This window comes from Balaenoptera musculus, chromosome 5 (assembly GCF_009873245.2).
Source record: "Balaenoptera musculus isolate JJ_BM4_2016_0621 chromosome 5, mBalMus1.pri.v3, whole genome shotgun sequence".
Classification (NCBI taxonomy): Eukaryota; Metazoa; Chordata; class Mammalia; order Artiodactyla; family Balaenopteridae; genus Balaenoptera; species Balaenoptera musculus.
In genome coordinates, this window is record NC_045789.1 from 38,500,649 (window position 1) to 38,519,713 (window position 19,065).

General features: G+C 40.0%; 1 protein-coding gene across 5 annotated transcripts in view; it reads right to left on the reverse strand.

The window, feature by feature from the left end:
• The window catches only part of AFF1 (AF4/FMR2 family member 1), a 207,076-nt gene that overhangs the window by 175,600 nt on the left and 12,411 nt on the right, over window positions 1–19,065 (reverse strand). For 4 of the 5 annotated variants that reach the window (XM_036852590.1, XM_036852596.1, XM_036852592.1 and 1 more), the window contains exon 2: window positions 18,956–19,029. In XM_036852590.1, the coding sequence (XP_036708485.1) occupies window positions 18,956–18,993 (38 nt within the window). In that variant the 5' untranslated portion in view covers window positions 18,994–19,029. Of the gene's footprint in view, window positions 1–18,955; window positions 19,030–19,065 lie in introns of those variants that run through there. The other variant, XM_036852598.1, reaches the window with a different exon arrangement.

A 19,065-nucleotide genomic window follows, 5' to 3' on the forward strand; every position in this document is an offset into this window, starting at 1 on the left:
GTACCCAAGGACAGACAAACTTTGAGTGGGGAGGGTCACTCCCCGAAACTGAAGTTGAGCTCTCGTCGTTGGCGAAGGTATGGTTGCAGCCCACTGGATGGCAGAGTTGTTCACTGGAACTGGTTCATACTAGCTGAGCAGCAGGAAACAATTCTCTGGGGTACAGGCAAGCTGAGGCTGATGGGCATACAGAGAGAGCGGGGTGCCTCTGTGGGCGTGAGGTCTGGAGTGTGCCAGTGACTGCACTGAGAGGACCCAGGTAGCCAAGAGACTGCAAGCTCTAGGGCGCTGGGCTGGGACGGAGCATCACTGGGTGTCTGCACACGCGGCACAGTGTGCATGCTCTCAATGACAGTGTACAGCAAGAGTAAGAAAGAGCAGCCACCACAACCCTGAAGAGAATCTCTCTAACTGCAGCAATGTCCTTCCAGCACCCTCCACTGACCAAGTGTAACACCGTGCTGGCTGTAAAGGAGAAAGGCCTAGAGTCCATTCTAGCAGAGCAGGTACTAAAGGGTGAATTTGGAGACGAGAGGCGTTAATTGAAATGTGGCACGGAGGTAAAGGAAAGGATAGGAGTGCACAAAAAGAGTAATGAATTTCTTGGGTGATTAGAGTTTAAAAGAGATGACATTTCAGCTGAACATTAAAGGATGGGTAAGATTTGGGTGGGGGAGGAATGAGTAAGAGAAAACTCATTCTCTTGAGAGGAGTTTTACTATTGAAAGGAGTTTTACTATTAACTCTGGGATCTTCAGCAAACCACTTAACCTCTTCAAGCCCACCTACCTTATAAGATCTGTGTGAGATTAAAATGCAACAGTGAATTGTGAATAAACTTTGAATAAAGTTTAAAGCATTAGATGAAAACCACTTGATGGTAATACTTTCACACAGTAACTAGAATGCAAGTGCTAGTGTGAGTTCCTATCAGGTTAATCTATCCCCACCCCAGTTCCCTCCCTCCCCATCCTTTCCCCCTGGTTCCTAGCAGACACTTGTGACATAAAGGTTTCACAAGTCTTTGCTGACTGGATGAGTGAGTCTTGAATTATCTTAACAGAGAAGACCTTCCATTTAAAGCCAAACAAACTGGACTTCCCTGGTGGCGCAGTGGTTAATAATCTGCCTGCCAATGCAGGGGACATGGGTTCGAGCCCAGGTCCGGGAAGATCCCACATGCCGCGGAGCAACTAAGCCCGTGTGCCACAACTACTGAGCCTGCGCTCTAGAGCCTGTGAGCCACAACTACTGAGCCCGAGTGCCACAACTACTGAAGCCTGCACACCTAGAGCCCCTGCTCCGCAACAAGAGAAGCCACCACAATGAGAAGCCCGCGCACTGCAACAAAGAGCAGCTCCCACTCCCCGAATCTAGAGAAAGCCAGTGCGCAGCAACAGAGACCCAACGCAGCCAAAAATAAGTAAATAAATAAGTTTAAAAAAATAAATAAATAAAATTATCCCACATGCCGCGGAGCAACTAAGCCCGTGTGCCACAACAACTGAGCCTGCGCTCTAGAGCCTGTGAGCCACAACTACTGAGCCCGAGTGCCACAACTACTGAAGCCTGCACGCCTAGAGCCCCTGCTCCACAACAAGAGAAGCCACCACAATGAGAAGCCCGCGCACTGCAACAAAGAGCAGCCCCCACTCCCCGAATCTAGAGAAAGCCAGTGCGCAGCAACAGAGACCCAACGCAGCCAAAAATAAGTAAATAAATAAGTTTAAAAAAATAAATAAATAAAATTGCAAAAAAAATTTTTAGAAAAGTCCAACTAAGGGAAATGCATGATTTCTTATTTACTTAAAACAAAAGGGTAGAAAGTATTACTAATTAAATATCTACTTTCTCTACACAGTTAGGCACACTTATCTTGATGTATATCCTAAACTATATCTTAATGTAATATTGTAATAGGAAACATGAAATGAGGGTTTTACTGAGAAATAATTCAGAGTGTCATCAACCATTTTAAATTGCCCAAACTCTTAATTATATAAATTCCAAAATAACAACAACAACAAAAAAACAGTCTCATAATCACCTGAGCCCACAGTCAGGAACATTTGATTAAGCAGTCCACACACTGCCAGACCTTGGTCACAGACCAGGATCTCTGAGCTGGGTCTCAGAACAGGGGTAGGGAATTGGGGAGGCAGGCTGCTTCCCAATACTGCCCAATGGAGCCCAAACTTTTAAACCTCCTAGGGACTTTAAGAACATCATTGAGGTCAAATTCTCTGCACCCTGAACACTAAAATGATCAAAGGCAGGTCAACAGAAAGGGGAGAAAATTAGTATTTATTAAATACTGACTCAGTGCAGGCACTGGGTTTTAAAAAATGCATTATCTCATGCAGTTCTCATTATTACTCTTATTTTACAGGTGAAGGAAGTACAGTTTGGAGAGGCTAGGAAAATTGCCCAGCATTACACATCTAGTTGGGACTAGAATTCAAGCCCAAGTCTCACCGATTTCAAAGCAAAATCACTTTCCCTTGAACTCAGACTGCCCCTCCAAGTGGAAATTTAACAGCAGAGTCTCAGTGAGCCTGTAAAAATTGTTCTCCTTACCTCAGTCACTACTGTAGGTTGGAAACATGAGGACAGAAAGGAAAAGTAACAATGATATTAAGAACTATTCCAGGGACTTCCCTGGTGGCGCAGTGCTTAATAATCCGCCTGCCAATGCAGGGGACACGGGTTACAGCCCTGGTCCGTGAGGATCCCACATGCCGCAGAGCAACTAAGCCCGTGCACCACAACTACTGAGCCTGTGCTCTAGAGCCCAGGAGCCACAACTACTGAAGCCCACACGCCTAGAGCCCATGCTCCGCAGCAAGAGAAGCCACCGCAGTGAGAAGCACGTGCACCACAACAAAGAGTAGCCCCCACTCACCACAACTAGAGAAAGCCCGTTCACAGCAATGAAGGCCCAACGTAGCCAAATATAAATAAATAAATAAATAAAAAGAACTGTTCCAAATATCTTCCCTTCTCACTCCAATCATTGACTGTGCTCTCAACGCTTTGTCCTTTACAAGGAACACATATTTTAAGATATATTTTCTAGACAAGTAAGGTATATTCCCTGTTCTCATTTATTAAATACACTGTCTCTTTGAAAATCAACACCTCCACCCTTAAATTAAGGATGATTTCATATCTCAGTTATCAAGTGCTCACTGAGGGAAAGTAAATTTCTGCCAGATGTTGAAAGATAATCTAAAATGAAACCTCCTACAACTTCTAACCGTTGAAAGCTTGAGTTATTCACAGGGTCACCACCTGACATCTGTGCAATGCTCTACAGACTGCAAGTTGCTCTCAGGGAGAGAGCACACATCACCTCACCGCAAGCATGAAAACAGCTCTAACTTATCTTAGGATGGGCACCACCTCCATCCCTCAATTTTAAACATTTATTTATTTGGCTGTGCCAGGTCTTAGCTGTGGCATGTGGGATCTTCATTGCGGCGTATGGTATTTTTAGTTGTGGCATGCAAACTCTTAGCTGCAGCACATAGGATGTAGTTCAGGGATCAAACCCAGGCCCCCTGCATTGGGAGCACAGACTCTTAGCCACTGGACCACCAAGGAAGTCCCCATCCCTCAATTTTAAAACTAATTCATCCTTTTCCAGCCAGCAGCTCATTAGTCACCCCTATCCCCTCCCATCCTTTTTTTTCCCCACCCCACCTTCCACACCCCAATGTAAAGCTTTGTTCCTGCATTACAAAAAGATGAATCAGACTTTGAAGGCTAGCGGAATTTCATTGCAGGACTCCAACAGGACTGGGGGAAACAGACTCCACTCTTGGAGGGCACACACAAAGTAGTGTGCGCATCGGGACCCAGGGTAAGGAGCAGTGACCCCACAGGAGACTGAACCAGACCTACCTGCTAGTGTTGGAGGGTCTCTGGCAGAGGCGAGGGGTGGCTATGTCTCACTGTGAGGACAAGGACACTGGCAGCAGAAGTTCTGGGAAGTACTCCATGGCACGAGCCCTCCCAGAGTCTGCCATTAGCCCCACCAAAGAGGCCGGGTAGGCTCCAGTGTTGGGTCGCCTCAGGCCAAACAACCAAGGGGGAGGGAACACAGCCTCACCCATCAGCAGACAAGCGGATTAAAGTTTTACTGAGCTCTGCCCACCAGAGCAACAGCCAGCTCGACTCACAACCAGTCCCTCCCATCAGGAAACTTGCGCAACCCTCTTAGATAGACTCATCCACCAGAGGGCAGACAGCAGAAGCAAGAAGAACTACGATCCTGCAGCCTGTGGAACAAAAACCCCATTCACAGAAAGATAGACAAGATGAAAAGGCAGAGGGCTATGCACCAGATGAAGGAACAAGATAAAACCCCAGAAAAACAACTAAATGAAGTAGAGATAGGCAACCTTCCAGAAAAAGAATTCAGAATAATGATAGTCAAGATGATCCAGGGCCTCGGAAAAACAATGGAGGCAAAGATCGAGAAGATGCAAGAAATGATTAACAAAGACCTAGAAGAATTAAAGAACAAACAAACAGAGATGAACAATACAATAACTGAAATGAAAAATACACTGGAAGGAATCAATAACACAGTAACAGACACAGAAGAACGGAGAAGTGACCTGAAGAGAGATTGGTGGAATTTACTGCTGCAGAACAGAATAAAGAAAAAAGAATGAAAAGAAATGAAGACAGCCTAAGAGACCTCTGAGACAACATTAAACGCAACAACATTCGCATTATAGGGGTCCCAGAAGGAGAAGAGAGAGAGAAAGCACCAGAGAAAAAATTTGAAGAGATTATAGTCGAAAACTTCCTTAACATGGGAAAGGAAATAGCCACCCAAGTACAAGAAGCGCAGCGAGTCCCATACAGGATAAACCCAAGGAGAAACATGCCGAGACACATAGTAATCAAACTGGCAAAAATTAAAGACAAAGAAAAATTATTGAAAGCAGCAAGGGAAAAACGAAAAATAACATATAAGGGAACTCCCATAAGGTTAACAGCTGGTTTCTCAACAGAAACTCTACAAGCCAGAAGGGAGTGGCATGATATACTTAAAGTGATGAAAGGGAAGAACCTACAACCAGGATTACTCTACCCAGCAAGGATCTCATTCAGATTCGATGGAGAAATCAAAAGCTTTACAGAGAAGCAAAAGCTAAGGGAATTCAGCACCACCAAACCAGCTCTACAACAAATGCTAAAGGAACTTCTCTAAGTGGGAAACACAAGAGAAGAAAAGGACCTACAAAAACAAACCCATAACAATTAAGAAAATGGGAATAGGAACATACATATCGATAATTACCTTAAACGTGAATGGATTAAATGCTCCAACCAAAAGACACAGGCTCGCTGAATGGATACAAAAACAAGACCCATATACATGCTGTCTACAAGAGACCCACTTCAGCCCTAGGGACACATACACACTGAAAGTGAGGGGATGAAAAAAGATATTCCATGCAAATGGAAATCAAAAGAAAGCTGGAGTAGCAATACTCAAATCAGATAAAATAGACTTTAAAATAAAGATTGTTACAAGAGACAAGGAAGGACACTACATAATGATCAAGGGATAAATCCAAGAGAATATAACAATAATAAATATATATGCACCCAACATAGGAGCACCTCAATACATAAGGCAACTGCTAACAGCTCTAAAAGAGGAAATCGACAGTAACACAATAATAGTGGGGGACTTTAACACCTCACTTATACCAATAGACAGATCATTCAAACAGAAAATAACGAAACACAAGCTTTAAATGACACAATAGACCAGATAGATTTATTCGATATTTATAGGACATTCCATCCAAAAACAGCAGATTACACTTTCTTCTCAAGTGCACATGGAACATTCTCCAGGATACATCACATCTTGGGCCACAAATCAGGCCTCAGTAAATTTAAGAAAACTGAAATCATATCAAGCATCTTTTCTGACCATAATGCTATGAGATTAGAAATCAATTACAGGGAAAAAAAAGTAAAAAACACAAACACATGGAGGCTAAACAATACGTTACTAAATGACCAAGAGATCACTGAAGAAATCAAAGAGGAAATCAAAAAATACCTAGAGACAAATGACAATGAAAACACGACGATCTGAAACCTATGGGATGCAGCAAAAGCAGTTCTAAGAGAGAAGTTTATAGCAATACAACCCTACTTCAAGAAACAACAAACATCTCAAATAAACAATCTAAACCTACACCTAAAGAAACTAGAGAAAGAACAACAAACAAAACCCAAAGTTAGTAGAAGGAAAGAAATCATACAGATCAGAGCAGAAATAAATGAAATAGAACCAAAGAAAACAATAGCAAAGATCAATAAAACTAAAAGCTGGTTCTCTGACAAGATAAACAAAATTGAGAAACCATTAGCCAGACCCATCAAGAAAAACAGGGAGAGGACTCAAATCAATAAATTAGAAATGAAAAAGGAGAAGTTGCAACAGACACTGCAGAAACACAAAGCATTCTAAGAGACTACGACAAGCAACTCTATGCCAATAAAATGGACACCCTGGAAGAAATGGACAAATTCTTAGAAAGGTATAACCTTCCAAGACTGAACCAGAAAGAAATAGAAAATATGAACAGACCAATCACAAGTAATGAAATTGAAACTGTGATTTAAAATCTTCCAACAAACAGAGGTCCAGGACCAGATGGCTTCACAGGCGAATTCTATCAAACAGTTAGATAAGAGCTAACACTCATCCTCAAACTCTTCCAAAAAAACTACAGAGGAAGGAACACTCCCAAACTCATTCTATGAGGCCACCATCACCCTGATACCAAAACCAGACAAAGATACTACAAAAAAAAAGAAAATTACAGACCAATATCACTGATGAATATAGATGCAAAAATCCTCAACAAAATACAAGCAAACAGAATCCAACAGCACATTAAAAGGATCATACACCACGATCAAGGGGGATTTATCCCAGGGATGCAAGGATTCTTCAATATACACAAATCAATCAACGTGATACACCATATTAACAAACTGAAGAATAAAAACCATATGATCATCTCAATAGGTGCAGAAAAAGCTTTTGACAAAATTCAAGACCCATTTATGATAAAAACTCTCCAGAAAGTGGGCATAGAGGGAACCTACCTCAACATAATAAAGGCCATATACAACAAACCCACAGCAAACATCATTCTCAATGGTGAGAAACTGAAAGCATTTCCTCTAAGATCAGGAACAAGACAAGGATGGCCACTCTCACCACTATTATTCAACATAGTTTTGGAAGTCCTAGCCACGGCAATCAGAGAAGAAAAAGAAATAAAAGGAATACAAATTGGAAAAGAAGAAGTAAAACTGTCACTGTTTGCAGATGACATGATACTATACATAGAGAATCCTAAAAATGCCACCAGAAAACTACTAGAGCTAATCAGTGAATTTGGTAAAGGTGCAGGATACAAAATTAATGCACAGAAATCTCTTGCATTCCTATACACTAATGATGAAACATCTGAAAGAGAAATTAAGGAAACACTCCCATTTACCATTGCAACAAAAAGAATAAAATACCTAGGAATAAACCTGCCTAGGGAGACAAAAGACCTGTATGCAGAAAACTATAAGATACTGTTGAAAGAAATTAAAGATGATACCAACAGATGGAGAGATATACCATGTTCTTGGATTGGAAGAATCAATACTGTGAAAATGACTCTACTACCCAAAGCAATCTACAGATTCAATGCAATCCCTATCAAATTACCAATGGCATTTTTTATAGAACTAGAACAAATCATCTTAAAATTTGTATGGAGACACAAAAGACACCAAACAGCCAAAGCAGTCTTGAGGGAAAAAAGCAGAGCTGGAGGAATCAGACACCCTGACTTCAGACTATACTACAAAGCTACAGTAATCAAGACAGTATGGTACTGACACAAAAACAAATATAGATCAATGGAACAGGATAGAAAGCCCAGAGATAAACCCATGCACCTATGGTCAACTAATCTATGACAAAGGAGGCAAGGATATACAATGGAGAAAAGACAGTCTCTTCAATAAGTGGTGCTGGGAAAACTGGACAGCTACATGTAAAAGAATCAAATTAGGACACTCCCTAACACCATACACAAAAATAAGCTCAAAATGGATTCAAGACCTAAATGTGTAAGACCAGACACTATAAAACTCTTAGAGGAAAACATAGGAAGAACCCTCTTTGACATAAATCACAGCAAGATCTTTTTTGATCCACCTCCTAGAGTAATGGAAATAAAAACAAAAATAAACAAATGGGACTTAATGAAACTTCAAAGCTTTTGCACAGCAAAGGAAACTACAAACAAGGCGAAAAGACAACCCTCAGAATAGGAGAAAATATTTGCAAACATATCAACGGACAAAGAATTAATCTCCAAAATATATAAACAGCTCATGCAGCTCAATATTAGAAAAACAAACAACACAATCCAAAAATCGGCAGAAGACCTAAATAGACATTTCTCCAAAGAAGACATACAGATGGCCTAGAAGCACATGAAAAGCTGCTCAACATCGTTAATTATCAGAGAAATGAAAATCAAAACTACAATGAGGTATCACCTCACACCAGATAGAATGGGCATCATCAGAAAATCTACAAACAACAAATGCTCGAGAGGGTGTGGAGAAAAGGGAACCCTCTTGCACTGTTGGTGGAAATGTAAATTGATACAGCCACTATGGAGAACAGTATAGAAGTTCCTTAAAAAACTAAAAATAGAATTACCACATGACCCAGCAATCCCACTACTCGGCATATACCCAGAGAAAACCATAATTCAAAAGGACACATGTACCCCAGTGTTCATTGCAGCACTATTTACAACAGCCAGGTCATGGAAGCAACCTAAATGCCCATCGACAGATGAATGGATAAAGAAGATGTGGTACATATATACAATGGAATATTACTCAGCCATAAAAAGGAATGAAATTGGGTCATTTGTAGAGATGTGGATGAATCTAGAGACTGTCATACACAGTGAAGTAAGTCAGAAGAGAAAAACAAATATCGTATATTAACGCATATATGTGGAACCTAGAAAAATGGTACAGATGAACCGGTTTGCACGGCAGAAGTTGAGACACAGATGTAGAGAAAAAATGTATGGACACCAAGGGGGGAAAGTGGTGGGGGGGGCGGGGGGGGTTGGGTGTGGTGGTGTGATGAATTGGGAGATTGTGATTGACATGTATACACTGATGTGTATAAAATGGATGACTAATAAGAACCTGCTGTATAAAAAAATAAATAAAATAAAATTCAAAAATTCAAAGATAAAATACTAATTCATGTGAAAATTTAAAAAAAAAGATGCACATTTCTCTAACTACTGGTGCCACAATGAAGCCATTTCCCAGGAACAGCGTTTTATCTAGTACTCCTTTACAGTATCAGAAAAGAAAGTCAACTAAGAGGATTTCTGGCCCAAGCCTCAGTTTCAAACCAGAGCTCAGAAAGTATTTCCCTGCCACCGGCTTCTGCCAAGACAGTGTGGAACGGACTTGGGGCCCAGTGACAGAAGGAAGGTAGCTTGAGTATCTGCCACTGATGAATCAGTTAACCTTTCCTTCCCCTTTTTCATCTGTAAAATATAGCCCCATAGAGAGCTGTGAGACTGAAATGAAATCACAGCTATCAAATACTTATTAGCACAAAATCCGGTCACTGTGTTCATTAAATATTAGCTGCTGTTGGCCTCTGAACTCATAAAAGCCGTGTCAGCCAGGAGCGCCCCCACATTCGCACCATTCCAGTATCTCGGGGAATGGAGGCCTTGAACACTCTCTTATCTCTCGTTGAAAACGCATTGGCTGGAGGACAGCCCCTCTCTACCCTCCATCCAGGGATGTGCTGCTCTCCAGCTGTGACCTCTGCTCCTTTCTCAAATCTTATAACTTGTTTGGAAGATACACTCAGAAGGTGATTACCAAACACTTGGGAAGTCAGTAAACACATGAGAATTCTTGGATGCCCAGCGCCTTACTGGTTTCACTCGGGTTATAAAGGGCAGTCTCTGACCCCCTCAGCTGTTTAAAATCTGGCTAAGGCTTGGACCGACTGCAACAAAGGAGCCAAGTGAAAAAACAGCAAAAGAGAGATAAGCTTGATGGGGAGTTGGGGACACTAGGAAGAGAGTTTACTTGAAGGTGGACCTTCAGCTGCAGGGTTGCATTTAAAGAGCAGTTTCCAAGTCTTGGTTCCATAAAATGCCAGGTTATTAGTGCTAATAACCGTATTTTAATAGTGTTGCTTTCAACATAAATATTGATCATAAAATGTTCAAATACTATAATTTTGGTTAAGGGTTTTGATCCAATGCAAAGCCTTGTACTACATAAATAAAAGGAATACTAACTTTAAATGTAAGCCTGAAAACAATAACCTTTGGACTTCTGTGCAAAGTTCTAAGAATTTACTTAAAAACTGACCTCTTTCTGCATTGCATGGGAGTAAGGGAGTTTTTCTCTTGATGCTGGGTGGGAAAAGGAACAGAGGAGGGGTCTAAGCCCTCAGTTTCCCCAGAGAAACAGGGCTCAAAAATTCTGCCCTGTTCCCCCCTCTTGCAACAAAAATGCAGCTGAAGCCAGGGCACTTCAATTCTCAACCTAGCAGGAGTACCTGCGGGGCCACCCCAGGAGGAGCCATTTCTCCAGGATTTGCGAGTCAGGGCAAACCCAAGGTAACAGAGGCTGCCTCCCTGTAACCTTAACAAAGATCTTCTCCAGTGGGAGCAGTCAAAATTCAAATGAAGAGTAGCCCCACGCTCTCCACTAGGAAACCCTGTTTTCTTTTAATTAAAAAAAATGTAGAGGTCATCCCTCAGCTTTGCTTACAAGTAATGAGTCCAACAGCCCCCATTTATCACCCCTGGAGATTCTTTTACACTTTGATGTGAAAAGAGTCAGGGCCCATTGTGATGTCAACTACTCCAACAGCAGTCCTTTCACTTGCAAACGAAGCTTGGGCCCCCAGTAAGAACTGATTGTCAGAAAAAATTCATTGCCTTTCCTTCCAGTGATTTATCAGAGATGGGGGAAGAATCTGGCTTTAAGACAACTTTGCAGAAAGGGTTCCCAGCACACCCCTACTGCATTCCCAGCCTCCACTGGTTCTTTCTGCCCCAAATGCCCTTTCTCAGTGCTCGAGAAAGGCAACCTTCTCTCTTGAAGCCATCCCATCTGGGAGGACTTTCCTTCTCTCTCCTTCAAGCTTTCTTGGGGCCTAACATTACTTACTGTTCCGGTGTTCCCTCCCTTAGGGTAACTCTCCAGAGCAAGGACGATACCAGTACCCTGGCTTGGCCATTAACAGACCCATAACCATCCCAATAATTAGGTCACAAGGCACCCATTTCCCCATCTTTACCAGTCTCTTACATTAAAAGGAATCAAGAATTAAGGAAGTTTAAAAGGAAAGAGGATTTAAAGATTTCTTGACTCATCCAAGAATCTGAGGTGGTAGTCAAAAAGAGGAAGGTTCACAGCAGGACTAGGAAGATTTTTTTCAAGTAAACTTTAAAAATTAGAATATAACATGCACTCACACATGCATTTTCACAGAGTGACATACCCCTGTAAGCAGCACCCAGATCAAATCACAGAACAATACCGGCACTCTTGGACTATTAACTATTCTTAGCAAAAAGACTTATCTCAAATGTAACTGAGCTTTAGAGCTAACGTCCATTCTACAGGAAATACCTGAGACAGAACCACATGATTCTCAAGCTCAGCACTAGTGACATTTGGAGCCAGAAAAGTATTTGTGGTGGGGGCCATCCTGAGCACTGTAGGATGTTTAGCAGCGTCCCTGGCCTCTACCCATGAGATTATGACAACTAAAAGTCTCTCCAGACATTGTCAAATGTACCCCCCCCCAGGGGGTAAAAGTATTCCAGGTTGAGAACCACTGGTATATAAGAACAAAAACACATTAAGAGGAGCAGTCAGACAAATCCACAAAGTAGGACATACATTCAAACTCAGCTTCCTCAACCAGTCAATCCCTGCCCGCCCCCCATCCCTGCCAAATAAGCAAGGTAAATGCTCTAGGTTAAGACTTAATTGACAAAACCTAACGCAGTGTACGCACTTTGATTTGGCTGAATTAGGATGTAAACAACTTGAATAGACATTTTAAAACAATCTGGATAGTTTGGAGATGGGTTAATTAATAAATGACTCTAAAATGTTAATATTATTAGGTATGAGACTGGTATGCAATTATGTAGGGAAATGTCTCTTTTTTTAAGGAGATGCACATAAAGTATGCCAGAGTGAAAAAACAGATGTCTGGGATTTGCTTTAAAGCACTTCAGCAAAGAACAAAAGAAAAAGGATAGATTTTTTTTTAAAGTGTGGCAAAATATTGAGAAATGTTCAATCTGGGGAATTCTCTCTACTTCTACTAATGTCTGAATATTTCTGTGATAAAATTTTTTCTTTTAAAGTGAAGAAAAAAGAGAGTGAGCAAGAAGTATGATAAAGTCTATGCTAAATTCGGTTAACATGCCCAGTCAGGGCCAATGTTAATTCTTTATTGCTGCTACAATGCACAAGATTTCTTTCTTTCTGTCTGTCTTTCCCTTGTGTCCCACCTTCCACCCCTGCCTTTCCTCCTTCCCAACCTCCCTCTCTCTCTCCCTTTAGACTGTCTTCCCCTTAACAAGAAGTCTTGGACCACCTCATGCTTTCAGTAGCTTTAATAAGACCTGTTCACTTAACAATATCTATTAACATCTTACCTATGTAAACACATACAATCCAACGTCTAATATTTTAAACTCATTTTAAAGCAACAAAAATGGTGGCACTCTGCATTACAGGTTAAGAAGAAGGCATCATCTGATGAAACGATCAGAACTTGCTGGTCAAAGGCAGAAATGAAATTGCACAGTGCCTTACATGTTAAATGTTATTTAGTAATTTAACAATTTCTCTCCAAAACAAACTAGTTGCCCCAGCATTCCCTTTAGTCTGATTCACACATTCAACTATTAATTTCTCCAGCCTTTTTCTTTCTCCAGTACAATGAGGCAGATTACTATCTAATCTGACCACATTACAGGGTTATCATGAGGTACAGAAAACAAGATTCAGATTCTGAAATAATGTCCTCCAGGCTTCTGAAAAAGAGGAAACTGGAACTGAAATGCTCTCTTTTCTAAACCTGTTCCACAGATTCCAAAGGAGGCTGACTGCTACAGCTTCAGAAAAAAAGGATTGTTATAACCAAAGCCCTCCAAAAAGAAAAAAGATTCTTCCCCAAATCAGGATAGTATAAAATCAGTATTGCTATAAAGACGGTATTATCGTAAACAATTCAACACAATGTCCATCTTATCCACCACCATGGACCAAAGTGTCACCTAAAATGATATAATGCCAACTGCTTGGACTAGTAGCCACTCTACTGAAGGTGCTGAATAAATATTAATTCATTCTCCTCCAACTCACAGCATTAGTAGAATTCAGGGCTAAAGACAAAGAGAAAAAAACGTACACAAATGAACTTGAAACTGACCTTGGGCACACTGACTTATGAACTTAGAATAAACTTTTTTTTTTTTAATTTATTTTATTTATTTATTTTTGGCTGCGCTGGGTCTTTGTTACTGTGAGTGGGCTTTCTCTAGCTGCGGTGAGTGGGGGCTACTCTTCGTTGCGGTGCGCGGGCTTCTCATTGCGGTGGCCTCTCTTGTTGCAGAGCATGGGCTCCAGGCGCCTGGGCTTCAGGAGTTGTGGCTCACGGGCTCCGGAGTGCAGGCTCAGTAGTTGTGGTGCATGGGCTTAGTTGCTCCGCGGCACATGGGATCTTCCTGGACCAGGGCTCGAACCTGTGTCCCGGGCACTGGCAGGCAGATTCTTAACCACTGCGCCACCAGGGAAGCCCATGAACTTAGCACAATCTTAAGATGACTCTAAACGTAAATCTACCTTACAAGAAAGCAATTCCACCCCTAAATAGCTACCCAAAAGAATGAAAACATAGGGGCTTGATGACCTCTACAATCCCTGTGTGTGATTTAGGACAATCCCATAGCCAATATTAAATGTAAAATAGACCAGAGAAAAACTTGTAAGTGTATCCACATGCCCTGCAAATAAACACACTCTTGTTTTTTTTAAAGGTCTATTTCCTCTATCACTCTCCTTCCTATGTATATTATTCCTGGAGTAGCTCACAAAGGAATCCCTTCCATCCAGAGAGTTGCCTCTAAACAAAGCCTTTCTCCTTTAAGGTAGAATTGAGGAAGGTACTGACTCTCCTGAAACCCAGCACTCTACCATCCTCACCAGAGCGATAGAATTAATAATTTATCAAGGACTTCTGATTTACCAGGAACTGTGATAAGCACTTTACATACATTATTCTCTGTATCCCCATTTTAATGAGGCCTTAAAAGTTGAGCAATTTGTCCAAGTAACCAACATGTCAGAGATCTAAACACAGGCTGTGGCCCTGGAGTCCCACACTCAAGCCCACTATATCACCCATGCAGTAACAGGTCAATTGGATTTTACTGGTAAATTTACTCAATACTTCTACAGTTGAGTCTAGCCCCTCCAACCCCAAAATTTAACTATCCATTTGGGAAATAACTAATTCTGAAAAAGATTTCCTCAGGTCTGGGATGAGTCTGAAACCAAACTCTTCTAAAGTCATCAAACTGAATGACTCATCTTAAAACTACATATGACAATGACACATACTTCACACTTAGGAACCATTTTCTAAAATAAAGGGAAACAATGCATTCTATATAAGAAACATCATTGCACTTGTAAATCAGGCCTAAAATGACTTGCTTGGGAAATACAGGAAATTTCACAATTCCAGGTGTGGATTATTTACAATGCCCAGGCCAATCACTGTTTCAGGCAAACACGGCCTACAGCCATTAATCTCTCTCCTGAGCATCTGGAAGTCAGGCCCCTGATTTACTTACACAAAGAAAATCTGTCTATATAATAGGTGTTAATCAGCTTAACACCTTGTAGCCTCCTCACTAATTGAGGACTCTCCTCAATTAGGAGAGTTAAACATTATTTCAGACTCTCCTGGGGAAGTAGAGCATCCACGACTACAGCATTATGATTCAGGGTTCACAGAATGCAATCCTTCAAATCTTCACCCAAACTGAAAAGCATATCAGCAAAATCTCCTAACGCATACAGAAGGGTAAGAAGGGGAACACGGTAGTGACATAACAAAAAGGCATGTTCTCTCTTTCAACAAGGAAAAAGAAAAGTAATTACAAACGCCAGGAAAAATAAAAATACCATCCAAAGATGAAGGAATTTTAAATGCGGCATGAATTTGAACAATTTACTCAGCTAAAGAGTTCATCTGTCCAGATCAATATGAAATTTCTCAAGTGGTACTTGGGTTGACTTGGAACCCATAGAGGAGAAATGAAACCCTAAACACTATTTTGCTTCCCAATCAAAATAATGTAAATAATGCTTATTGGTTTTTCAGCTTTTATTATCAATTAAAAGACAAAGCTTGCAAGGGCACAGATGATTATAAAATAAAATGTACTATCAATCTGGACAATTTAAAACTAAAAGCAGAGCTAACAGTTGGAGGGTAGAGGAGAGAGAAGTGGAAAAACAGTAAGGATAATTATACTATCGTATTAGACTATGAAAAGTTGATGGAAATTTTTTAAAATTTAATATTGATTATATAATATAATTAATATGGTACATTAATTTAAAATACCTCATTATAAAGATATATAAATGTTAAAGATATTCAAGTTTATAAAATAAAAGAAAATAACATAAACATCAAAACTAAATAGACAACGTAAAAGAATATGATTATTTTTAAATAAAAATCAAAAGCAGGCAAAACAAATCCATGGTGTTAGAAGTCAGAATAGTGGCAGGCTTTGAGGGAGACAGCAGCTGAAAGGGGACAGGAGGGGCTTCTGGAGAGCTGGTATTGCTGTTGCTTGATCGGTTACACAAGTGTGTTTACTTTGTGAAAATGCATTGAACTGTACTAATAATGTCTGCCCTTTTCAATTTGTTATACTCCAATGACAATTTTTAGAAAGAACAAAACGGGGAGGGGAAGAAAGGTGAGGGGAAATATAAGTAAATCAGATTCAATAGTGTCTAATGCTGATAAATTTGGAAGCCAGGGAATAAGCCTATTATTTACAAGAACTAAAACAAATATTGTCTTTACACATGACATTAATATTCTGTCCACGCTTATGACTTCTGATAGCCCTGAGCAAACTAAGGATTCACACTCAGACTTCTATTTAGTTTGAGCAATTAGAGCTGCCTGCTCAATACACATCTGTTTCCTTTAAAATATGTGCTAGTCCTGGACCAGTTCCACATGAATTTGATTTTTTTGAGGGGGGGGTACTACTAAAAGATTAAACTGCCATGACTAAACATTTAAACAAGTGAGCTATTTGGTATATATTAAAAATAGAGCTCCATTTAGGATTTCCCCTAGCTTATCACTTGTACTGGGTGTTAAAATTAAAAGGACCACATCAGGGAGGTAAGGAGCTGAAAAGGTAAATGTAACAAATAATAGAAACAGCTCTGTAATTGCTAGAATGTTACTACAAAGGGCAGTTACCTATCCTAACTTAATAATTAGCAACAATAGAAAACATGTGTAAACAATAGACTACAAAACATCTTTTTAAATTGTCACTGATGATGTTGTTAACTATTATAATTGATTCTCCTACCAGAAATTACCCTGGATGCAGTGTCAATAACCAGAAATAGTTGAAAAATCATACCTCCAAAAAATTTTAGAATTGAAATTTAAAATTTCTTCACCCCGTAAATTTTCATTAATCTGATATTTAGATTCCTTTGTAAAAAGACCCAGTTTTAATGTTTTATCAAATTCAAATCTAATTGATTAATGCAAAGGGACCCCAATCAAAATGCCAACAATTTTTCTAGAAAATGACTAATGACTCCAGAGTACATGTGGAAATGTAATCAGATGTGAATAGCTATAAAAATTCTAAAAATGAAAAGTAATGACAAAGAATCTGCCTGAATATTAAGACCTATAAAAATACACTGAAATAGTATAGCACCATTGTCAGAAGAGGCAATCAATGGAACAAAAGAGTCTAACAATAGACTCAACAATCTGATGGAATTTGGACACAGCACTCAAATCAGTAAAGATATATGATTTAATAAATTATGTTGTAACAACTGGTTAGCCTTTTGCTTTAAAAAGAAAAGGCTCCCTAACATCCCCAGACTTTTTTCATTTCTTATTAATATGGAAATTTACAACACACACTTTACACTAACTTTAATTACAGATGGATCAAAATGCTAAAAAGTCAACGATCTAAAATGGGTTGCAAGTTAAGAGGGTGAAGCAGCTAACTCAGTGTGTGAATCCAGCTGTGTGGGAATTGTAGTGAACTAGAAAGCATCGTGCTTCCCCAACTTTTTTTTTTTTTTTTTTTAACGTCAAGTCTCTCTGGGGCAAGCTGACAAAGCAGATATCTGCAGGAGGAAATCAGGTGGGAGTTCAGGAGTTCTGGAGTTCTGGTTGGGGAGAGCAACATCTTGGCACACCTGAAAAGTACTAATGGCACACCACTTGGGAAGTTTTGAATTAGAAAGCTCATGACTTCTCAAAAAGAGAAGTAGCTATTCAATTCCATCTGAACGTTGCTATATTGCAATGCAAACCCAATGTTGTTAAGTTTTTTAAGAGAAGATGGAAGTCTAGATCATTATGTAAAAATCATTGGTAGATATATTTTTTTAGAACACTGTGAGAGGCCAAACAAAACCCATCTGTTGACCAGATCTGCCCCATAGGCCACCAGCTTACAAGTTCTGATTAAATGCAAAAAATGAAACCTTTCAAGTGCCAGCAGAGAACACATGACATTATTTTCTCAATCTTGGAGTAGGAAAGACCTTTCTAAGCACAATCAAAACCAGAATCCATAAAAAAGACATTTAACTACATAAAAATTTAAAAGTTATGTGTAACCAAACATTATGAATAAGCCTAAAAAAACGGATGATAACAGCTTCCCCTCTGGCTCTAGCAGAATGTGGACTGTTGCAGCCTGGGTCACATGCTTTCCTCTGTGGGGGAGGAGAGTGCACCAAGTTTAACAACAGGACCACCAGGACCACCTGGAGTACAGGAAGAATTTCCTAAATGAACCAGAAAGGAGGAGGAAGTAGGAAAGCATCAGAATGGTCCAGAATTACAGTCACGATCATCTATTACTCAAGAAATATTAATTAAGTTTGAGTCTACATGTCTCATACTTGCATATATGTGTATCTGAGCATCTAATAGTATAAATAAAAACTGATCAGTGATATTAAGAATTCCTTCTGGATAGCAAATGGGTTATTCTTAATAACTGCTTCAGAATATAAATATGCTCCCCTCAACCAACCCTGGTCATGTACTATATGCAGGCAAGATGGCAGTTAACTATATGTACAGAGTTGGAGGGAGAGATGTGAAAGTCATAAAACATAACTGACAGAATTCCCTCTTTCAAAGCTCTCATGATAAGGCAGATTTCATCATGATATCTGTTTCAGCACAAGCTGAATAGGTGTACATTTTCCCAAATCAGTGTAATCTGGACCAGTACCTTGAACAGAAAATTAAGATGCTGATCTAACATCACAACCACATGTTAAAGAAATGAGTTAAGAGAGTACTAGATTTAAAGAAAATATGTAGCCAGTCTAATAGGTTTGACTTCATGTAGAGAAAACAGAAATTTTCACACATTTTCCTGCACCAGAGAGTCATAAGTCACGAAAATAAAAAGGACCAAACTTATTCTTTGAACACTAGATTATAAAATTAAATATTATCATATCCTTGCATCGTGGATTTCACGGTTACCTGTTGCCACTGCTGTTGACTCTTTCCGTAAATGCCATTGCTGCCAGTCAGTGGAAAGCGACGAGTCTATTCATCTGAAAGAGAAACAGTAGCCTGTGAACATTAGCCCG